This window comes from Penaeus monodon, chromosome 17 (assembly GCF_015228065.2).
Source record: "Penaeus monodon isolate SGIC_2016 chromosome 17, NSTDA_Pmon_1, whole genome shotgun sequence".
In the NCBI taxonomy this organism is placed as follows: domain Eukaryota; kingdom Metazoa; phylum Arthropoda; class Malacostraca; order Decapoda; family Penaeidae; genus Penaeus; species Penaeus monodon.
In genome coordinates, this window is record NC_051402.1 from 33,732,771 (window position 1) to 33,757,397 (window position 24,627).

Here is a 24,627-nt window from a genome sequence, read left to right on the forward strand (position 1 = left end):
ATACAGTTTGTATCATGCGATATGTATACAGTTATAGATAGCGGTCGGTGCTTTTGTGGGGATTTCTAAGCTTTGAGGCTGAAAAGTGGGGCGTACGTTATGCACGAGGGGTTAGCGTAGGTTCCGTATGGAGAAACTGCTGTGTTATGTTCTATCGGCGGAATAAGAGGCCTCAGAGCCTATTTTGCCACATTGCAGTGCCTCAGAAATTGCAGTTAATTGAGAACTACCCTATTGGGATAAATATTTTTTTCCTAGTTAGAGTGGGTGTTGAGTGTTCATATACGTTATTGTTTTTATATTGGAATTCCCCCTTTACTAGGAAAACATTGTATACCTATGCATTTTACTCTAGAAATTTTCTTGGGAAACAAGTTGGAAACGTATGTTAACTTGTGCTTCTGAGTGCAATACTGCTTTAATACATAACACGTTATTCAAGGAAACTGATCCAAACTTCTATTTGTATTTTGATTAAGTGGTGATGGAAAACTAGCAACATCTTTTTATGCATTGGGCCCACTATGCATTAAGGAATGATTATTAAATGGTCAGTTATAGAAATGTTAGTATATTTACATAATAGTGAAACTAACTTTCTTGCATTATATATAATGATAGAGAGACAAGCTACATTTCAATGTACATTTAAACAACATTTTGTTACACCCCAGTCAACAACAGTTTTAGCAGTTTTAAGTTGGAGGCATAGTTTCTATGGCCCTGTTTTTGTTATGCCACAACCACAATGTATATAATTTTGGATAGTTTTTTAATTACTAGGAATAAGAATAGACTAGCAAGTGCTGTAATAATTAACAAGTTTGCTGTGGAGGTGCGGAAGTTCTCTCAGACGAAGATTTTTTTTTTTACAGTTTACGAATTTATCTACTTTTATTCTTTTATTATATTTTTATACTTTTACCATAATGCAAAACAGATACTGCATTACTTTGTAGATCTGTGGACTGATTCCTTGTTTGACAAAATGTGGATGATAAGTTATATCTACCTAGAATGTGTGGTTAGGTTTGTCTGCCCATTCCACAATGTGAGATGTTAGCCACAGAATTGCTAGGTTTATGCACACAGGGATGAAATGATGCTAACGCGCCAACTTTTGAAAAACCACAGGCATCCTACCTAGGTCTCGGTAAAATCTACTATCATAACACCACCATAACGTTAATAATAACGTAACACCCTGTAATATGATCCTAGCCAGATTCTTCGTATAGTGCGATTTGGTCATAGCATAACGTTGGGCTTTTGAGTTACTTCCTCCCCCTCCCTATCCCCCTAGTTGGGAACCCTCATACTACTGGGGTTTTGGGTGGGGAGTGTCAAAAAGATTACAACACATGATTTGTCTCGTGCAGAATTTAAAATCATCCATGAATTTGTTGTGATCTGCTGACCTACCTGATGTACTGTATGTCTCATGGTACTATAGCATGAAGGTCATATATATATTCTGACTGGTTAGACCTTAGACTGGTTCCTTATTTAATGATAAACCTCCTGTCTATCATCAGTATAAATCCTGCACCAAAAGCATTACTGTAATTATACACTTCATGATACAAGAACAAGCTCAGGACTGCCTCAGATAGTTGAACTGCACAATACTCTGTATAGTAAACAACATGAAATAGTCCTGGTGATTGTCCGGTTGACTGAAAAGCAGTTTTCATTGGTTATCTGCTCTAGATGAATTGGTAATTGTTTGTGAAGTGACTGTACCCCTAAACAAACCTTGGGGCTTGCCTAGTAATCGACAAACATTGCTGTATGACACATACACATAGAAATAGGGAAGACTGGTTCCTTATTTAAAGATAAACCTCCTGTCTATCATCAGTATAAATCCTGCACCAAAAGCATTACTGTAATTATACACTTCATGATACAAGAACAAGCTCAGGACTGCCTCAGATAGTTGAACTGCACAATACTCTGTATAGTAAACAACATGAAATAGTCCTGGTGATTGTCCGGTTGACTGAAAAGCAGTTTTCATTGGTTATCTGCTCTAGATGAATTGGTAATTGTTTGTGAAGTGACTGTACCCCTAAACAAACCTTGGGGCATGCCTAGTAATCAACAAACATTGCTGTATGACACATACACATAGAAATAGGGAACCTCACTTTGGATTGATGAAAATCTTAGTTGGCTGCTTCCAAGCCAGCCTCTGCCTCATTGGCTATTAATTGCAAATATTAGATAGTCTTTATTTCTTGTCTTCTTGTTTTCATTTTAGGTTATTTTTCAACTACTGTTATTACTTAACCATTTTCAAGGGAAATGCACTGTAAAAGACCATAAATTATTGCACAGATTGACCAGAAGTAAAATAAAAATTCTCCCTTTTATGTATGATAACAAAGAGAGTTCCTTACCATTAATGAACCTCAGAATACTCTTGGGAAAAAGTAATTCATTTTTGGGTTCAGTAGGCTAAATGGAAAGAAATGGAGCTACCTGTTTATATGTTCCTTGCATACTCCTTCCCAAGGTGGGGCTTTGGCCCCTAACTGCCACCTGATTGCCAGGGACTCTTGTCTGTTCTGTATTTCACAACCCATTTTCTTCCAATCTGATGTTCATATAATTTCAGGTATTAGTGAGTGACATTATGACATGTCTTTATATTTTCCAAAACTTGCACTGGGCATTATATAATATGTTCTTCTGAATTGAATGTCTTTTTTCTACAAAGAGAAGGAAAGTCTACAATTACCTGTCAAAAATACCCCCACACTGGTTCAGTCAGTGTGGGGGTATTTTTGACTGGTCATTGTAGACTTTCCTTCCCTTTGTAGATTTTTAAGGGCTTGATCTCTGTCTTTGCACTGTCCTCGTGTCAAAATGTGAACCAATTGTGTTTGTATGAAACTAATAGCAGTATTGGCAAAGTAAGTTATCTCAAATACCAAAAGTGCTTTAAGCTTCAACTTGCCCTTAGTGTTTTTAGTCCATACCCTATTGGCATCTTGTTATTTTTTATCTACAACATATACTTAGAAATTGTAATGTGATTTGATCATAACCGTGATGGATATTCTGGAAAATGTCTAGATTGCAAGTTGGATTGTCTGTGTAAATGATATGGATTTTTATTAGGATTGATAGAGCATAATTTAATAATGCTAGAGAGTTGTTATAGCCACTTAGATTTTAACATTTGATGATTTTTTATTCATGGGCCACTCCCTCAACTTCACCCTGACAGGCCAAGGAGATGTAGCAAAACTTACTCTAATTAAACCAAGCAAAAACTTGTTCCATCCAAAGCTCAGTTTCACCCAAGAACATGGGAGTATCAATTGATTTTTTGGTTTACAAGGTTTGTATAACTTTGAAATCAAACTTAGATCAGGAATTATTACCCATTTGGCCAAACCAAAACTCATGATCAGGGGAACTGAGGATAGCCAAGCTTTCTAACTAGACTCTTCTTTGCCTGTTATGTTTTAGGGACAATAAGAATCCACTTTTTATAATCTTGTAAGTATATTGCAAACCAATATGGAATTTGTCAATTAGAAAGAAAAAGCTCATTTCAATTCTTTCTCAGGCAAATCACACGCACATATTTTCAAAACTGCCATTAGTTAATGCAAGTGGTGGAGTTTTCAATTTTCTCGTTAATTGTTAGATTTTTCACAGATTTTGCACTTCATGTTGCAAATTACAATTTGAAGCCAGTTTGGTCATAGCTAGGCCAGGAAAGTATGTAATTATAATGTAACCAATATAGGGACCAGAGCCACGTTTGAATGGCAAAACTGTGGCTTCAGTTTTATTGTGATGATTTGAAAAGCAATTTTTATTAATTTATTTTACAAATATTAAACAGTGTTGATGTAGAAGATATAATACATTTTATTATTAATGTTCTTAATGTGAAGAAGAATAAATTTTGTAAGGCCTGAGCTCCACTATTCTCTCTCAGCATTGGTACTTGAGCTACTTCTTGCCACCAAGGCTTGCTTCAAAATATTTTGTAAATGTTATCATTATAAGATTTATGTTGACGTGATGCATATATATATATATATATATATATATATATATATATATATATATATATATATATATATATATATATATATATATGTTTGCAAAAACTGTGTTGATATTTTTGTTTGACTTGGGAGTGGATTAACTTGTATTAACCCAATTGGCCCAGATGACAAGAATACATTCCATTCCCGCTGTAATACAAGTTCATCTCTCGTCTTTACACACAGATGGCTCTACAAGTGTTTAGTCACTTGTTTACCCCCTCTCTTTGACTTTTGGAAAGCTTCATTTGTATTATTTTATTGTCTAATATTATTAATATTGTAATAACAATTTACTCATACTATCAGTAAGAATAATAAAAGTATGAATATTGATAGTATTAGATAGAACACACTTTCCCGCAAATTCAAGAATAGGGAAATCTGGCACAGTCACTAGGACCCCCATGGTGGCTGAGCACGTGTTTGCAACAAAATTCACACACACACACACACACACACACACACACACACACACACACACACACACACACACACACACACACACACACACACACACACACTCACTCTCTCTCTCTCTCTCTCTCTCTCTCTCTCTCTCTCTCTCTCTCTCTCTCTCTCTCTCTCTCTCTCTCTCTCTCTCTCTCCATTGACATTGGGTTAGCATTATCATCACATAATGATATTATTAACAAGTGTTGAAGGTGACTGATATGCAGCTTTACTCTATTAGTCAATTGGTTATGTTTGTAATGAGAATTTTAGAGATATAGATTATCACACATTCTCACAAGAAATCCTAAATATGAGCTAATGTTTCAAGAATCTAGCAGTCAGACAGAATTAAATAATTTTCTATACATTCATACTTAATTGAAAACTTAGGATAAGCAATTATTTGTTTTGTAATAAGTTATAGTAATTGAGACATATGATAGTTCTTTATATTCACATTTATTTTAAAAATCTCTTACTTTTATGACAACTTATTTTTGCATAATGGTTAAATGTTTTAAACAAACATTCAGACAAGACGTAGTTAATTTTTATTAATTCTTAGAATTAATGCATAAAGAAATGTAAAAGCACATTTAAAGGAATGAATTAAGTTTACTATGATAAGTAGCCTGGTGAATGGTTTCAACCTCTGTGTGTTCTATATTTGTATAATGATGATGTCTATGCAGTCACAGAGGTCACTCAAGTAATCTCATCTTGACATAGGGGTTTAAGGGACCATTGGTGGAAATTGCTAACTTCTTTAACTGGTAGAAGATATCTACATATACATACATATCTTCTTCTAAACCTCAGATTCATAACTCATTGGTTTTGGGGGGGGGGGGGGGGTTAGCAAAAACACACAAACGAATAAGATAGAAATAATCATATGACTGAGGTACATGAAAGAATTACCAGAGAGACCATGATTAGTTGGAAACATTACAGAGAACATAGATGTTAGGATTTCCTTTGAGTTTTATGTAGAAAGATTAATTTTAAAAATATTCAGTACACTATTTTCAAGCTTAAAAAGAAAATATCAGCATACAAATGCTTAATCATTGGAAACTTGTAATGTGTGTGCTCTTTAAAATGGTGTTTAGTACCACTAAAATGGGTCAAATAGCATCTGCCTCATGCTGAATAGTGACTATAGTAATTTTCCCCATTAACCTTGCTTAACTGCACTTTACATAGACATTTCTATGTGTACTTACATTCCTCTTCCCCTCTGCTTCACTATCAATATATACTTCTTTTGTAAGAATAAAATACTAAAGTGGTGCCACATTCAATATATTTAAAAATTAAGTGAGTGAGGTCAAATAGAAGTATTATGATAAATTATGCATAGACAAAAATAGCAAACTGACTTGGCATGCACCCTACTCTACCTAGAGAAAAATATAAACTAAAACTAATGTGCAATCACATAAGATGCTAAAAAGTACTATATTTTTATTTTTAACATTTTTGTAAAGAATTATGGATCAATGTTAGGTACAGATATGTGGCTAAAATATGTATTGTACTGTCTCATTGAGGGCCCTGTACACTCCCATTATAAAAATGCCATAACTTTAATTTTCATGAAATTGGCAGCAATGATGTGTCCAATGTTGTGGGAAGCTTCTTCTTCTTCTTCTTCAAATGATTACTGAAGAATTCCACTGGCAGTCCGCTTAACCCTGTAAGGCAGTGCATTTGATAATAATTTTTCTCATGGATATTCATAGTCTCAATGCAGTATCGTGAAGTAGCAAATGACTACAGTATGTACATGCTCAGCTGTATTGACTATCTAATCAAAATAAATTTTTGACATATTACAAATGTATTGTATTGTTAGCACTCTTGGTGCAAGTAACATTCTATGTAAGTTTAGTATTTTGCTTGGAATACCCCTGGGGTAGAAATGAATCCAGAGGATGTTGATGGGCCAGGGGGTGGTATTCACCAAAGGACTATGACCGTTCTTAGCAATTTCATTGGCAATTTGAGCTGATTCCGCATCTCAGGTTAAAGCTGCTAATTAGAAGAAGCCTTTACAGTGTTATAGACCCCATCTTGATAATCTGTTGTAATATGATAACTAAATATGAATAACATGGGAAGGTAAATATTTCAATAGATTTTACTAGTATTATGATAATATTGAATATTTGGTAAATGCAGATTTAGTGTGGCACCCCAATATTTATTTGTGTTGCATCGGTTGTAAACTTATACTGGACTGTTTGTATTTTTCAAATTGTTGAAAACTAGGTGATGGGTCACTTAATATTTTACCATAAATAAAATGGGCCTCCAAGCTGTCCTTATTTCCAATGCTGAATAATCTACAACAGGAAAGAATGCTTCTGGACGGATTAAAGTAGTTCTTACAGATGTGAATAGAAAATGAGAAAAAATGTTGGAAATGCTAATTTAAAGTTCGACTAAATCAAAAAGGGCATCCGAGTTTTCCTCATCATTCTGATGTTGAATTATCTTTGACATGTAACTTTCCAATATGGTTTTAAGTGTAATCTTTATATGTATGTGACACTTCCTTACCTGTCTTAAAACCTAAGCTGAGTCATAGACAAAAATTAGCTGTCAGATATATTTCTGGGGGTGGTCAAAGACAGTAGTATAACCAAGTAGTAAGTAAACCTTAGAGGCTGATTTTGATATATCATCAAACCAGTAATTGATCTGTTTCCTACATAGTGACACAATTTTTCTATTAGAAAGTACAAGTGATGCCACATGTACTCATGTATGCATGCAATAGAATGCCAAGAAACACAGTTGCCCAAATAAGTTAAATATATATGGTGTGTGTAATATTATCATCATAATATAAGTGACATTTATTGCAGTGGCTAGTTTATTGTATTACTGCAATCGGTTACCGTCATTGGGTCTGTAACAATGTAAATGTTTCTTCTAAGTAGCAGTGTTGACTTCAAGATCTAGCAGTAGTGCAAAGAAATCGCAAAGAACGGTCCAAGACCCTATGTGAGTACCACCCCATTAACTCAAAGGCAGGAGACAGCATTAATAAAAATGTATAGAATCCTTTCTGGACCAAGAACCCCTCTAATTAGGCCAGTACTCATGACAGAAATTGGAAAGTCACCTGTAACACCAAGACCAGTGCAGCTTCTGCCAAACTGATATAATCTGAAAATGGGGGAACTAGTTCATTGTAATAATGACACCATTTAGGCAACGTCATACCCAAGAAGTTAAAATTTTGGCATTCCACATTGTAAAGTCCTTGATATGTAGGTTTATTGTCAGTAGCAGGTAGTTCCAAGATACATTCAGGTCATAAAAGATTAGAAAAAAAATTGTATTGAAGGCATATTATGGTTAAATCAAGGAATGTTATGTTTGTTCTTTGCTTATATATGATGGTCGTGGACATTATTTAGATGAAAAAGAGCAGCCATTCTTCCCTTTTTTAACCGCTGGGAAAATGCGCTCATTTTTTACTTTTTTGTGAAATGTCTCTGCACATAGATGGCTCTGCTAGTGCTTAGCCATAAAGGAGTCAATTAGTAGACCTTGTGACCTTACTTGATGTCACCTTTCCTTGATTTATTTTATGCTATGAATATCGATGGTGTTATTTTTATAACAGACATTATTATTACTATAATGTTATAAACATTAGTAACAGTAAAATAAAATAACGTTTAAAAAAAAATCATAAATCAAGGCAAAGGGTAAACAGGTGAGGCAGGCAGTAAACTAATAGTGGGCATGACATGTACATACATGCTATGCCTACTGTGGCTTTGGTTTAAGATATTGTTGAAGCCCGGCTATTTATCATACATTTTAAAGGTTTACAGGTATTCATTATTGGTTATAGTTAGCCATAATATTATAGATGATACTAATTTATTTTTTTCACATTCCAGTTTACCCCTTGATGAATGGGGATGTTGGCAAGCAGTATTGTGGGGTTTGCCCCCACACTCCTGATACTCCTGGACCCATGGCAGTAGAGTCTCCAGTGGAGCCTTGTAGCTCCTCCCCAGACACAACTAGTGGCACCAGTGGTCCCACAAGCCAAGCCCCTGGTAAAGCTGTGCAAGTTGACAACACAGTTCAAGACATGGCAGCAGCTGGACAGAATGCAGATCAAGAGGGGAATGCAAAGGCATGCACTCCCCTGGGCAGCAGCCAGCAGAATGGGGAAGTGTCTCCTGAGAGCAGTCGACCAAGTGCCTCCCCCCTCCCTGCCTCAGTGCCCACCCCAGACTCTAGTAGTAGCAATGCTCCCTCTACTGAAAACCTGGAAAAGCCAGAAGAATCGATTCCTGAAAGTAGCAGTAAAGAGGACACAACTACAAGCGAGACACAGGGCACACAGACAACGCCAGCACAGACTCCCACTCCGAGTACGCCCACGGCAACCCCTCCAGCACAACCACAACAGCAGCCCACCCAGCAGCCTCAGCAACTCACCCGGGACCAGATACAGCAGTTGGTGGCACAGCAAGTGGAATATTTCTTTTCTAGGTGAGTAAAGACCTATTACTTATTCTCCTTTTTCTTCTCTGGAACATTGATAGTAGTAGCAGCAGATTTACGTTTATATAGACTATATATCTCTAGCATCCACCTCAGGTACAGTTGCGTATTACTTAATACAGCTGCACTGAGCAGTTTTCCATCAAGTTTCAGAAGTATACATTGTGAGGGTTTATCTGAAGTGTAGACTATTATCTTCAGATTGGGGGTAAGGTGCGGTAAGAAAGTTTGGAAAGTTTCAGCATATGGATAGGTCAAAGTTTTGCACTCATCGTTTCCATGTAATCTCCATAATTTGGCTATGTGGCAGATTGAGTGCCAAAGGAAAACTGCATAGTAATTTATTTGTTGCACATGTAGCAAATAACTAACTTATTGTAGTAACAAACCTGTTGAAATATATATGTATGTATATATATATATATATATATATATATATATATATATATATATATATATATATATATATATATATATATATATATATATATAATTTTTTTTTTTTTTTTTTTTTTTTTTTTTTCTTTTCTTTTTCTTTTTCTTTCTTTCTTTCTTTCTTTCTTTCTTTTCTTTTACCAAAATTTTATTGATTATTATTTTTGTGCACTAAAACAATAGAAATAGGTTTTAGAAAAAGTGTAAAAGCAACACCTGTTTCAGGGAGAACCTGAGCAACGACCCATACCTGATCTCTCAGATGGACAGTGACCAGTATGTGCCAGTTTATATACTGGCAAATTGCTCACAATTTAAGAGCATCACTAAGGACCACAGCATTATTGTAGAAGCTCTCAAAGGTATGATTTTACCTGTGCTATACTTTTTAGGCTAATTGTAATGCAGATGAAAGCTTAAGGGATTTTTTTTATACATTTTGAAGTTTTTCATTCACATAAGTAGTGGTGAGCACTGCCATTATATTCTTTAGAAGCCAAATAACTATAAGGTTTATATATACTCTTGTTCACATTTACAGAATCGCCTTTTGTCCAGCTTGATGAAGAAAATAACAGAGTTCGGCCTAACTATAAAAGATGCATTGTAATTCTAAGAGAAATTCCTGAGTCTACTCCAGTTGAAGAAATAGAGGTATGTACAGATTAACCATTGAGGGTCTTAGCCATATATATATTTATAATTTCTCCACATGATAAAAAGACTGGAAAAGAATATTGTCTACTCAAATTACGAAGCCAAAAGTTGGAAACCACTTGTCATGGTAAAAGTTTTGGCCAAAGTTCTACAAACCTGTTTTGGGCCAAGCATCACAAACCTGGTTGATGATTAATTCAGATACCTTACTGGTTACTGTAGTGGTCCCAGTAAACCAAGTTAGAGTATAATGAAGATGTATACTTCTCTTACAGGCGATGTTCAAAAGTGACGAGTGCCCTAAGGTAGTTTCTTGTGAATTTGTTCACAATTCCTCTTGGTATGTTACATTTGAATCTGATGAAGACGCACAAAAAGCCTATTGGTACCTCCGAGGTGTTGTCAAGACTTTCAAGGTATGGTAGCAATTTAAAGATTTTGTTGTACATCTTTGAATACATTAAAAAGTATTTGTTGTTCATTGATATATACTAGTCTGTTATGTGTTATAGCAAAAGTTGTGGTAACCCCTTGGATCTGGTTTTGTCATGGCAATTACTTCACCAAAAATCCAGGCATTAGGCTTATGTAACCAACCACTCTGCTGTGCGGCAGCTTATAGGCCGGTCACACGTGAACGTGTGTGTGGTGACAAGACTCTACTCCCTATTTGCAAAGTTATTTCCTCTTCTTATGCATAAGCATTTTTAGCTTTTTTGTCATATTTCAGTGTCCATATTTGCCATTTGTTTTGCATTATCTAGATGGTAATACTCTTTTCTTTGCACAGTCTCTGTATCATCTCTTTAGGCAGTCTACAATTCAGTGCAAGAGAAAGATAAATATGTAACTGTTATTTGTGTCATTTTAAAATTTTGTTTGTAATATTCAGTTTTGTGTAATACAACTATGTTGCTGTTCAAGGTGCCAGGAATACAATGCTGAGCATGGAAATGGCATCCTGCATGGAGCCAGCGCTCTTTCAGTCACAGCTCATGGACATTACATTCCACACTTGTACATAGATGGGAATAATGCAAAATTGCCAAATGAGTCTAATAACCCTCCCAAGAGGTTTGTACACTCGTGGCGAGTCTTTCCCGTCACTCTGGCCTTCAGCTGAAACACTCGCAACAGCAGGTTCACTTTGCCAGACCTTCAGCCAGATTTTCCTGTGGTGGTATGATCACCTCACTAGGATCAAAGGGGTTAATGTGCTTTGAAATGCTGTTGGTTTTTCATATAATTTGTCCTTAACCGTTACTGCTGGGTCACATGTATAGCCATCATAACAAACTGTTTGATTTGTCAGGTACGGCTATACATGTGGCAAAGTGCTAGAGTGCGTCAAGTGGGAAGTTCCACTCCATGTAGCGGACTCCCACTCCCAGCAATTGGACGGTTGCTAGAAATCATCAGTCTATGACACTGAGAGATATATAATACTGACACTGAGGGATTAACAAAAAATGTTTCCTTATTTCAGGATAAGCCCATCCTTGCCAGAATAAAGACAAAGCCAGTGTCCAGACTAGGTTGTTTATCAGTATTACCATCATATGGAAATAAAGGAGGAGGTGAGGGGAAGGAAGGAACTGGTCCTCCCTCAACCCCAGGTTCAGCTGGGTTACCGGGAGGACCTGGGACCCCTGCCCCAAATACCAATTTCAACAACCCCGGGGGACAACGGTTTATGTATTCATCAACGCCTTCAACCGTTACTGCCAACTCGTACACATATTCTTACACAACGCCAGCTGCCTTTGTAAGTAATTTACTATGTTGTTTCTTTATTGTGCATACTTATTTGGAATTTTTTTCTTGCTCATCTGTTAAACTGCTCTTTCAAACAGACAGTATTGGATTTTTGAAAGTTGCAAAATTTGAATTTGAAGAAAGTCATCCTTAGAAATATTTATTCATACTGGAGCAGGACATGTTCTTGTATTATGTAAAATTGTGTCAAATGTTAACCATATAGTTGAGGAAATAGATGCATCGCTGTCATTTGTAATCTTGGGTATTCATGCATACTTATATCAATGACTTGTTAAATTATTCTCATTATTGAAAGTCTCTACATATTTATATTTGATCTTGGCTTTTGAATTGAAACTTTGCAGTCCAGTAGAGACTGCAACAGGCCTCAGCAATTGAATGAATAGAATTGGAGCTACTAAATTCGTTTTTTAATTGGGGAAAGTTTTGGAAGTCGAGCAAAGGTTATGTATTGTAATCTGAATGAATACTCTTTTTGTTTAACCCATTCATACCAGAAGATGTAAATCTTGTTATGGCAAATCAGGCCAGAATGCTGGTTGCAAGTATCTATGCATCTATGTGTGTGCTTAACATTTTTTGACAAGCTCAATCTGCAGCTAAGAGCAGAGAGTTTGTTTGTGTCCCAGACTTCTAATTTTCACAATATAGTAAGGGGAAAGTTTGTCATGAATGGGTTAAAGAAAACATATGGTAGCTGTTGATGTAAATCCTGCAATGTGGATGGAAAACTGCATTCTGATTAATATTTGTATTTCACTGGTGGATTTGTCCTTTCCCTCGCCTAAAATTTGAAAACTGCAGCAACTTCAATTTCCCAAATGAGCTATTCCTGTGAATGTTTCATTGACTGTTTGTTATTTTTGCATTTATCAGGCATATAATTGATTGTTAAACGTTAACAATAAATTTTTCAACTTGTTAAATTATTAGTACGTTTAATTCTTTATGATTTGTTCAAGTATTAATAATATAATTTTAACCCTTTCCCGACGGGAAATACTACGAGCATATGTTGTATTTTTAGTTTTCATTATTTTCTAAAGTCTCTACTTGCCAAACTTCCTGATAAATCGAGACTGAAGGATAATTTTGTTGTTATATAGACTCCATAGTTGATCATTATTCAGTCTATAGTCTGAATAAAATAAGCAGTGTGCGGCATCTTGGAGTTGAAATTGTCTGGTTGTTGTTGCTTTTTTTTTTTTTTCTTCTTTTTTCTTTCTTTCTTTCTCGGTAAAAATGAGAGTGTTAAGAACGACTTAATCACACTTTCAGTAGCAGAAAAATAATATTTTGCCATGATTGTAACAAAAAATAATTCGTGGCATGTCCATACATCCACCATGGCATGTACATACATGCCCCTGGCAGATAGTCCCGCCATGCCATGGCATGTGCATACATGCCACCCGTCAGGAATGGGTTAAGCTGGTATAAATAATAAACTCTTTGTTTGGCAATCTTAGTCTTACTTGGTTTCTCAGAGCTTAAATTATTAATGAAATGTGTGTTTGAGATAATCATGAAATAGTTAAGATTTGAGAGAGAATCAGTCTAATAAGAGATTGACTTTTTCAGTTCTACCCAAACATGGTGCAGTGGACAGCCCCAGGTGGGTTCTATGACATCAACGGGTTTCTGCAGTTCAATGGACTCTCACCACAAGCTGCCTTCAAGCCCCCAAGTAACCATAATGTTAGATATAACGGTAACAGAAGGTAAGTCTTCTTTATGTTTGTCAGTGTTTACATTTACATTATAAATATAAGTAGCATGACTCAGCCAGAGTAAAATTAATATATAGGTATCCTTCCAGGAATTCAAAACATCGTGATGGCAGATATGATAAGGTTGACAACCGTCATAATAGTGGGGCTGGCCAAGGAAGCGGAGGAAATAGTAACAATCATGGGAATCATCAAAATCACTTCCCACATTATCCACCGCAGAGGCCACATCCCCATCATAGACCACAGTCCTCCCAGTCCCCATCCCAGTCTACACACAGGAATTCCCAGCCTCCCACTAGCACCACTGCCCCTCCTCCCCCTCCACCTCCCCCTCCACCACAGCCATCAGCAGCAACATCAGCTGGAACGAATAACCAGAGCTTTGCTCAGTGCGATCTCGCAATAGCTAGTCAGTCTAACTTATACACATCATTTAGCCCCCCAACGGGTCCAGCAACACCTGTTATCCGGGCTGAAAAGAAAGAAGTGGTTACAGTCTCCAAGGCATCTAGTAGCAGTAGCCCATCACCTGTGTCATTAGCACAGACGCCTGTGCATACCACTACTGCCAGTCCTCCCTTCTCCAGTACCTCTATGCTCAATTCCTCAGTATCCACAACTACTGTGGCAAGTGTGTCTGCTACTGTTGCATCAACAACTTCAGCAGCCACAGTCAGTGTTGCTACCACCACAAGTACCTCACATCAACCAGCCCAGCAGCACCAGGCACATGGACCCACACAGCAACAGCATCATGCACAGCATCAGGCTCCTGGTCCACCACACCGGAACAACTACAATAATGACCATTATCATGGTCATTATCAATACCACCCTGGACCTAGGGACCCTCAACAACCTAGACAATTGTGAGTAGGCTTTTCTTAATGATGTGCTAACACACTTACACTTAAAAAAAAAAAAAAAAAAAAAAAAAAAAAAAAAAAAATAGGTTTAGTTGTACATTTTGTAAATAAGAGTAGCATATAATTGGCCTATTTACTTGTGAAATCCAGTTTCAAAAACTGGTTTTGCCCCAGGAATCGTGGTGTACGCCGACGACCACGAGGTCGGGAAGAGGAGACCCAGACAAGTGGTGGTAACCGTAGTATGCCTCAACGTGGAGGTACCACACAGCCTCCTAGCAATGACAACACAAAACAGGGAAATAGCCAAGAAGCAACTCCTCCTCCACAACCACCACAACCACAGTTTGACCTTGAGGCTGCAGCTTTTCCCCCACTTCCAGGTGACTAAAACAAATCTCTTCTAACAGTTGGTAGGCAGAAGTTTGACCTTGATTGTTGTGCTAATTGTTTCTCATTATTATTTACATTGAGTCTTTTGAATGGGATAACAGCATTTTCAGGTTATTTTTAACATGATTTTTTAGGTCTGATTCACACTTTCTCATTAGAATAGACCAAAATAGTGGCTCTTTAAACTTTTTGAATCTGTGCTTACTCTTGGTCTTTTATCATGGTGGGTCCCTTTCCACACACTTCTAAAGTGCAGATGTTTTCTGCAATATTTGCCTTAGGAAAAACTTGTCTTCAGTAATGATTTTGAAGGCTGCAGGTTTAGATGTATAAGCAACCACTTCAGGTCATGAAAAAATGTGTGTATTAACACAAGATACATTTTTGCAGGTTCTGATGAGCAAGTTCCAGTTGCAGAAGAGAAGAGACAGCCTGAATCACTGCCTTCTGCATGGGGAAGTGACACTCAGCGTTTCTCGGATGTAATGAAAGGAACTGCAAAACCCCGTGCACCGTCACAGTCCTCTGTGGGAGAGAAGGATTTGCCTTTAGAACCCTCTATTCCCTCCAGCAGTACTTCTCCTGCCCCTTCAGTCTCTGCAGCTGCAGTACCTCCAGTAGCCTCATCTCCAACATCCACAGCAGCTACTACCCAAGCTAGTCAAACTTCATCTATTACTACCACTTTACCATCATCTCAAGATGTTCTAAGCACAGCACCAACCACAGTTTCTTTATCCTCTAGCTGTTCCACAGTTTCCTCGTCTACAACTTCAAATACCACCTGTAATGTAGTTGCCAGTAGCAGCAGCAGTAGCAGCAGCAGCAGCAGCAGCAGCAGTAGTATTAATAAATTGGAGACACGACCTGTACCTAGGGAGCAGCGTGGAGGCCGGGAAGACAAACGGACATTACCTAATAGTGGGATGAAAGATAGGCGAGATTATACTCGGGACCATCAGAGAGATTTTTCACAGAGGGAATCTGGTCGATCAGGAATGGGTAGAGATCGTGATCACAGACTTGGCCGTGATAGCAACACTCGCACTGGAAAAGAAAACAGGCCAGTACCATCACGGCAATGGAAGGAAGAGAAAGTGGATGCAGATGGCTGGATCACAAAAGGGCCAAGGGAGTCCCGTGCTCACCGTGAGATGAATCGTGAACAGAGAGAAAGACAGGAGTCGAGGGAAGTAAGGGCTCAGCACCTAGTGAATGGGGACTCTTCCCCCCCACCCTCTCCTAAGTAAGTAGATTGTGACAAGTGTTTTATGAAGTATGTTATGCTTGTGTTAGTATATGTAGTGTAGTTTAATTATGTTGAAAAATGTACAGAAATAGCTTCTGGAAACACAGTATTGTTTAAGGACCCATAATCAAGAAATGAGAGATGCTTTGCTTGAAATAAAATATAGAGAAAATAAATGAGATTTTTTAAATGATAATCCTATGAGTTGTACATGTACGGTACAGGTACTTAAGTATGAGTCTCATACATGTTAAACAAGAAAATATGAACAGAATATAAAAGAAAGTAATAAAATTGAAAGTGCACCTGCCCACCCCTTTATACACATCATATATCCTACTAACTTGTAATGGATCCTTAAATTTATACAGTTTTCAGTTAGTTATTTCCTTGAGACATTTACAAAATTTTGTGTATGCTGGTCTCAAATTAACAGTAACATAACATTTTGAAAATCTATTTGAATTGGAGTATTAACATAGGAACATAGTTCAGTTCATATAGATTATTGATATTAGTGGTAGTAATAGTTGTACAGTAAACACTAGATAATCTCACCTTTTCCCCCTATCCTCCTTCTCCCTTTTCCCCTCTCTCTTTCTCCCCCCCCCCCTTTCTTTCCCTTTCCTTTCCTTTCCCTTTTTTCTCTCTTCTCCCCTTTTGTTTTCCCCTTCTCCTTCCCTTTCCCCCCCTTTTTCTTTTTTCCCCCTTTTTTTCCCCTTTTTGCCCCCCTCCCTTTTTTTTTCCCTCCCTTTTTTTGCCCCTTTCCCCCCTCCTCTTTTTTTTCCCCCCTTTTTTTTTTTCTTTTTTTCTTTTTTTTCCTTTTTTTCTTCCCCCTTCTTTTTTTTCTCTTTTTCCCCTTTTTCCCCTTTTTTTTTTTTTTCCCCTCCCCCCTTTTTTTTTCCCCCTTTTCCTCCCCTTTTCCTTATTTTCATTTCTTTTTCCCCCTTTTTCCCCTTTTTTTTGTTTCCTTCTCATTTTCCCTTCCCTTTCTTTTCCTTTTTTTTTCCCTTTCCCTTTCTTTTTTTTTTTTTGGGGTTTTTTTCTTTCCTTTTTTTTTTTTCTCATTTTTTTTCCCTCCCTTTTGTTACTTTTTTTCCCCCCCTTTTTCCCCTTTTTAATTCTTTTTTTTTCCCTTCTTTTCCCCTTTTCCCTTTTCCTCCCCCTTCCTTTCTTTTCCCCGCTCCCCTTTCTTTTCCCCTCTTTTTCCCTTTTCTTCTTTCTTTCTCTTTCTCTTTCCTCTCCCCCACCCTTTTTCCCCTCTCGTCCTTTTCTTCTCCTTCTCTCTCTCTCTCTCTTTTTTCTTGTTCTCCCTTCTCTCTTTTCCCCTCTCCCTTCTTTTTCCCTCCCCCTCTCCCCTCTCTCTCTTTTTTTCCCCCCTTTCTCTCTTCCCTCTCTCTTTTTTTGTTCTCCTCTCTCTCCTCTCTCCTCTCTTCTTTTCTTTTCTCTCTCTCTCCCCCTTTCCCTCTCTTTTTCCCCTCTTTTTCTTTTTTCCCCCTCTCTCTCTCTCTTTCTTTTCTCCCTTTCCTCTCTCTCTCTTTCTTGTTCCCCTTCCTCTCTCTCCTTCTTCTTTCTGTTCTCCCTTCTCTCTTTTCCTCTCTCTCTTTTTCCCCTTCTCTCTCTCCCTCTTCTTTTTCTTGTTCTCCTTTCCTCTCTCTCTCTTCTCCTCCCTTTCTCCTTCTCCTCTTTCTCCTCTCCCCTCTCTTCTTTTCTTCTCCCTTCTCTCCCCTCTCTCTTCTTGTTCCCCCTTTCTCTCCCCTTTTTTTTTTCTCTCTTTCTTTTCCCCCCCCCTTTCTCTCTCTCCTCTTTTTTTTTCCCCCCTCTCCCCCTTTTCTTTTTCCCCTTTTCTCTTTTTCTTTTCTTTTCTCCTCTCTCTCTTTCCCTTTCCCTTTCTCTCTCTCCTCTTTCTCTTTTTCTTTTCTCTCTCTTTTTCTTTTCCCCCTTTCCTCTTTCTCTCTCTCCTTTTTCCCCTCTTTTTGTTCTCCCCTTCTCTCTCTCTTTTCTCTTTTTTTCCCCCCTTTCCTTTCTCCCTTTCCTCCTTCTCTCTTTTCTTTCCCCCCTCTCTCTCTCTCTCTCTCTTTTGTTCTCCCCCTTCTCTCTCCCCTTTCTTCCCCTTTTCCTCTCCCCCTCTTCCCCCCTTTTCCCTCTCTCTCTCTCTCTTTCCTTCTCCCCCTTTTCTCTTTTCCTTTTTTCTCTTTTTCTTGTTCTCCCTTTTTTTCCCTTGTTCCCCCTTCCTTTTTCCTTTTCTCCCCTTCTTTTTCTTTTTCCCCCCTTTTCCTCTCTCTCTCTCTTCTTCTCCTTCTTTTCCCCCATTCCCCCTCCTCGTCCCCCCCCCCCCCCCCCCCCCCCCCCCCTTCTCTCTCTCTCCCCCTTCTTCTCCTTTTTTTTTTTCCTCTTTTTTCTTTTTTTCCCTTCTCTCTCTCTCTCCTCTTCTTTCCCTTCTTTCTCTCTCTCCCTCTCTTTTTTTCCCCTTCTCTCTCTCTCCTCTCTCTCCTCTCTTTCCCTTCTCTCTCTCTCTCTCCCCTCTTTCCCTCCCCTCTCTCTTTCTCCTCTCCCCTCTCTCTCTCCTCTCTTTCTCCTCTCTCTCCCCTCTCTCTCTCTCTCTTTCCTCCCCTCTTCTCTCTTCTCCCCTCCTCCTCTCTCTCTCTCCTTCCCCTCTCTCTCTTCTCTCTCTCTCTTTTCCTTTCTCCTCTCTCTCTCTCTCTCTTTCTCCCCTCCTCTTCTCTCTCCCCTCTTTTCTTTCTTCTCTTTTCCCTTCCTCTCTCTCTCTCTCTCTCTCTCTCCTCCTCTCTTTTCTCCCTCTTTTTGTCTCTTCTCTCCTCTCTCTCTCTCTCTTTTTTCTCTCTTTTCTCCTCCTCTCCTCTCTCTCTTTTTCTCTCTCATTTTCTCTCTCTCTCTCTCTCTCTCTTTCCCCCCTCTCTCTCTCTCTCCTCTTCTCTCTTTTCTCCTCTTTCTCCTCTCTCTCTCTCTCTCTCCCCTTTTTCCCCTTTCTCCTCTCTCTCTCTCTTCTCTCTCTCTCCTCTCTCTCCTCTCTCTCTCTCTCTCCTTCTCTCTCCTCTCTCTCTCTTCTCTCTCCTCTCTCACTCTCTCTCTTCTCTCTCTCTCTCTCCTCTCTCTCTCTCCTCTCTCTCTCGGTCCTCTCCCCTCCCCTCTCTCTCTCCCCTCTCCCTCTCTCTCCTCTCTCTCTCCTCTCTCTCCTCTCTCTCTCTCTCTCTCCTCTCTTCTCTCCTCTCTCTCTCTCTTTCTCTCTCTCTCTCTCTTTCTCTCTGTCTCTCTCTTTCTCCTCTGTCTCTCTCTTTCTCCTCTCTCTCTCTCTCTCTCTCTCTCTCTCTCTCTCTCTCATAATTTAATGACTGAAAATGTTTCAGGCCACAAAAGACAGACCCCAAAGCCTGCAATGAAGAAGTTAGTGTTGAAGAATCCAAACAAACTGCTCAGCCTCTCAACAATAATGATGGGGTAAGAATCAGTGCATGGAATTCCCACTAAATTTCCTGAAAATTAAATACATCAAGAAATATTTGAGAATCCCCCAAAAATGTAATGTAATTAATGCTTATTATTATTCCAGGAGCACAAAACTAGCTGGGCGAAAATGGCATTAGCCTCGAAAGATTATATGGAGAGATTGGCAGCTGAACTTAAGGAAAAGGAAGAGCAGGAGAAGATAAAAAAGATGAGGCTAAACACCAGACCGCAAACTAAACCTCAAGGTTTGTATTGGTGTAGTGTTGATTTGTTGTCAATAAACATTATAGTATTGAAAATGGTAATGACCTAATATCAAAGTTATGAAATAGCCCCTTAACCTCTGCTAACTCCCAACAGAGAAGGTTTTAGTGCCCCGAGAGCGTGATGGCAAGCCCTTGAGGAGGGATGGTCCACCTCGAGAAAATCGCCTCTCTGGTGAAATGGGTTCTGCAAAGTTTAGGCCAAGAGACTCTGCAAGACCAAAGTCACCGAAGTGAAGGTGACAGTGAGAGAGATCCACCGAGACAGAGGCCGCCCACCAGGCTGGGTAACCATAGCCAGAGGATCAAAAGGGATGAGATACCTCTTCAAGTATTGCTGCTTCCCTCACACATACCAACATGGAAGTCAGCAATTTATGCTGTTGGTGTCCTTTGGCAAGTGGTGCAAAAAGGGTAGCTATATACAATGTAACTTCCCCCAGCCTGGTGACCCTGCACCCCACATTGTTGCCCAGCATTGTGTTGCTGCATCAAAAGTGGCTGCATCATCCTTCTCCAGTGCCTAAGCTGTCTGCCATTTAATGTACATAATTATGACATAACCGTGCTGTTTGCTCCCGTATGCAATTTGCCCGTCTGGAGAGCGTGTGACCGGTGCCAAACGTGGGGCAATCCTGCTTACTTGTACAGTTGAGAGTTTATTTTTGACTATGATAGCCTTGTACATTATTGAAAATTTGGAAAAGCTACATCTGAAACTATGTAGCTGCTTCTTTTGAGTGTGTATATGTGAGTGCTTGTCTCGTGGCTGAATCAAAATAAAGAACAGCCCTCTCATTGCATATTGCTTAGAGGACAAATATTTAAATTAACTTAAGACGTTGGTTCCTCATAGATTGAAAATGAGGATGTAATTACTACAGAACATTATGGCCACAACTATTTGCTTGTGGCAGTGTTGTCGTAAACAAACCTAAGGTTGCATTATTGGCACCTCTCAATGTTTTGGCTGTGACCCAAGGAACAAGTCTTTCTTCTTGCTGAAGTGTACTTGATCCATGTAGAGGAAAAGAGGTGTTTAATATGTGAATATGTATATGAGGGTGTGAACTGGCCCAAAGGAGCAAGTGTACTCCTGCCACCCATCCCCTGCTGCGACACAGGTTGTGAGTGTGCCAGTGACAAACACTTGTTTTAGACAAATCTCTGGGGATGTGATTATAACCAGCCAGGGAACCTATTACAAATCGGGACTTTTGTATTGGTTTTGGCTGATATGCAAGTGATATAAAACAAATGAAACTCCTAAATCAGTGGTAAACTAGTGATGTAAAGAGCATTGTTTGACCAGCAGATGTGTGACAATAAATGTTACTAGTTGGTTGTTTATGAGTGTTTAACATAGGAGATTGCATCCTGCAAATGAGCTAGTACTGTGTTAAGATCTCGATGACTTCAAGAGAGTGAACGTGTACAGCGGTGAATAATGTCCATATTGATAGTGACCCTAATCTAGGGTTTGGTTTTAAGCGATATACAATTGTTGACTTGGTATACGGGAGTGAGTGATAGATTGCCTGGTAGGTGTATGTTGGAATACTGTGTCCTGAGCTTGGTTCTGTGTTGTACAAAACACAATCTCGATAACATTTTCCTTTAAAGAAGTGCTCTTGTTATAGAAGCATTTAGACACTATACCAGAGATTTGGTTGTCAATGAGTGTTGGATAGTAAAGAATTTATTACAAAGTCATGGCTTCCATATTTTCCATTTGCCGTTGTAATTGCCAATAGTTGTGCTCGTCTGAAATTGCTTATTGGCCAGTGGGCATGAAGCTTTAGCTCAAGTCACATACTAAAGCTTTGCTGAAAATGTGCTTGCAAAATTTGAATACCTAATACCTCTCTAGTTTAGCCAGAGATCCGAAGAGCCAGCCTCAAAAGACATAGTTTCATTTACTGTTAATCTGGTGCGGAAGATAAGGTGAGTGCAACCTTTGGCCAATAGCTTTGGACTACAGCTTTGATCCTTCTATGTGAGCACCAAGGCTTTATTGCTGCATGTTAGTGGTGTGAGGGGAAAGTACCAAGACAGTAGGTCATCCTGTTGTAAAGGAGAAAATTATTGGCCTTGACTTGTATTGCACACCTCTTATTTACTTGGTATTATTTATGTCTAGAAGTTTATTGGTATTCCAGTATGCATTTACTGAATTAAATCATTGGAGGATGGCAATAGCTCTTCTGTTAAGGTTGTAATCTTATTATCAAGACGAAGGTTGTCATCTTCCATTGAACCACCTAAAATAGCACAAGACTATTCATCACAAGGTCATCAGATTTTGCAGTTCGAGATGTGTAGAAAGTCCATGATAGTTGGAAGTAGTATATTCAGGTTTTATAATGACAAGACTATAACGTCTTAGTCACCCAGTAATCATGGAAGTAAAAAAGGGAGATTCCTCCTGAGAAAAGTTGTTGCAAATGCTGACACATGTAGGCCTATAACCCTCATCTGTGTTGTCACTACTCAATACTGCCTGTCATTGTCACTTCATTTATGTTTTAAGCATCAAAAATCACATAGGTATATATATTTTTCCCCCTTTTAATTTTTCTTTTCTTTTCTGGGATAGCAAATCATCTATTACATTATATTTAATAAGTTAATATAATGATAACTTAAACAGTTCCTTAGTTTCTTTTGATATCCAGAGTCTAGATAATTTTTGAAGAAGCTACAGAAGGACTTGTTTGTTCATTTTAATGGTAAGTGAAATGGAGCCAGGTTTAGTAACCTTCCTATTTTCAATCAGATGGCAAAGCCAAATTTGTACACGAAAAGGATAGAAAGACTCCCAGGTCCTCGAATGAAAAGAAGTAAGAATAAGATTTAAAAGAAAAAGTAGATGAAAGTCATGTGTTTGTGTTTTTTTGTTTGCATTTTTTAAAATTGATTTGTTGAATTCGTGTGAGCTCGTTTGGAAACCTTTATTTCAGACATGTAATTTTGGTCTAGTTTAGTTGTTATTAGACAAAACAAGCAGTAACTTATGATACGACTATAATTAACTTGAATTTGTAAGCATTATACATGGAGGCAAAATGTACATGAATGAGCTGAAGGGAGAAATGCACTTTAAACTATGCTAATTAGACATCCCATTCAATTCTATATATAAATATAGGGAAAGTAAAGATTTTTTTTACATTCCTGTAGCTCATACCATGTAAAAAGACACGTACACGAGGCTGGGAGTTACAAAGCACATTAGCTTACGGAAAATCAAACCTGGATAGAAACTACCGCCTTGGCTCCTTTTGGTGCACCAACCCATTTCAAGTTTCAAGAGTGGAAAGTCCTTCATCTCGGACTCAGGGTGGAATGTCTACCACTAGTACCTGAGATAAATAGCCCCCAAAGTATACATGTATTTGGATATGAAGGTGTGAGCATTTGTCACGCCTTTCGTAACCATCACCACGATTTACATATATTCTACTAGAGACTGTAGACTCTTTGGCTGGTGTGAGACCATCACAGTTACTCAGGAACTCAGACCGTCAGATGGCAGTGAATGAGACCTCGCCTGGAGGTCGCTGTTGGGGTGCTGTCTGTCTCACTGATTCTAGGGTGCTGATTATATGTTGCAAGGATAATATTTATGCTTGTTTTAAACTGTATGTATCATGAGATTATTTCTAATTTTCAAGAGGATGTGAAAACACATGAAATATTGGACAATGTCCATGAGCTGGGTGTAATTTGTTGATGTGATGCTACCATATGATTCCACTGTAATCTTGGTGAGGTGGTCCCGTGAAGGCTTCCCCCGTCAGCCCCCTGAGCTGACGGGGGACGTGACTGTACTATAACCATCAACACGATGTAATATTTGCTCTCAAATGATGTTAATAATCCTGATATTCTGTATGCCTTGTTCTTCTTTTTGTTTCAAGTGGTTATATACAAAATTTTACTGATCCCATTATGCAAGAGTAGAAAGTGGGGGTTTTGGTGTCGATCTCAAACCTTATTTAATTGCCCACTACAGATGTATAAAAAATACACCAGCTCCTCGAGTGATTCTCTGGACAGACTTTGTGAAGGAGTAAGCCAGGGTATATAAAGTAGTAGTCTGTAAGAACACTTCCAATGCTGTCACTACGCCATCACCACCTTTCTCTCACTCGCTCAACACAAAACAAAATTCTTTGTTTCTGTTAAAAATTTAGTTTGAAAATAAATTTCGCATGTGGTTTTCAGTGGAGAACTTTTTACTCAGCCTTTATACAAATGTTACCATTACTTGTATAGAGTGTTATATTAACGTGGCTGTATGTGTGAGCTGTCCATAGATTTACTCTGCAATTTCACGGAAGCCTATGTATTGTATCAAGAAAATATTTGTGAGAAAATAACATCTCCATACCTTAGAAAAAGGTTGGATGCATGAATTTGTTGTTTCTGGTAAAAGTAACAATCCAACAAGTAGTAGTGTGACTTGTCCTTCATTCTGGAAAATAAATTGTGTTATTCACAAGACCATGCTTTATGTTTAATCAAATTCCAAGTGTTTTAGGAATCAAACAACTTGGAATAAGTGTAAACATTTTATTTTGTATAATATCTTCCTCCCCCTTTCAGCGTCCTCAGCTGAAGTATTTCACATTCAGCAACATTTTTTTATTTTAGCCACTTGACAAAGTATTTGATAAACACTGCGATATTAATCAGTCCAAAAAATTTAGCTGATAA

The 24,627-nt window shown here is 38.3% G+C and overlaps 1 protein-coding gene across 1 annotated transcript in view; it reads left to right on the forward strand.

Moving 5' to 3' along the window:
* The window catches only part of LOC119583352 (mucin-5AC-like), a 66,277-nt gene extending 41,917 nt beyond the window's left edge, over nt 1–24,360 (forward strand). Inside the window, exons 4-15 of the mRNA XM_037931825.1 lie at nt 8,450–9,053; nt 9,726–9,862; nt 10,042–10,154; nt 10,433–10,573; nt 11,644–11,922; nt 13,518–13,657; nt 13,756–14,538; nt 14,710–14,918; nt 15,319–16,174; nt 19,546–19,636; nt 19,749–19,890; nt 20,006–24,360. Of these exons, the coding sequence (XP_037787753.1) occupies nt 8,450–9,053; nt 9,726–9,862; nt 10,042–10,154; nt 10,433–10,573; nt 11,644–11,922; nt 13,518–13,657; nt 13,756–14,538; nt 14,710–14,918; nt 15,319–16,174; nt 19,546–19,636; nt 19,749–19,890; nt 20,006–20,145 (3,635 nt within the window). The 3' untranslated portion in view covers nt 20,146–24,360. The remainder of the gene's footprint in view (nt 1–8,449; nt 9,054–9,725; nt 9,863–10,041; nt 10,155–10,432; nt 10,574–11,643; nt 11,923–13,517; nt 13,658–13,755; nt 14,539–14,709; nt 14,919–15,318; nt 16,175–19,545; nt 19,637–19,748; nt 19,891–20,005) is intronic.
* The last annotated feature ends 267 nt before the right edge of the window (nt 24,361–24,627 follow it).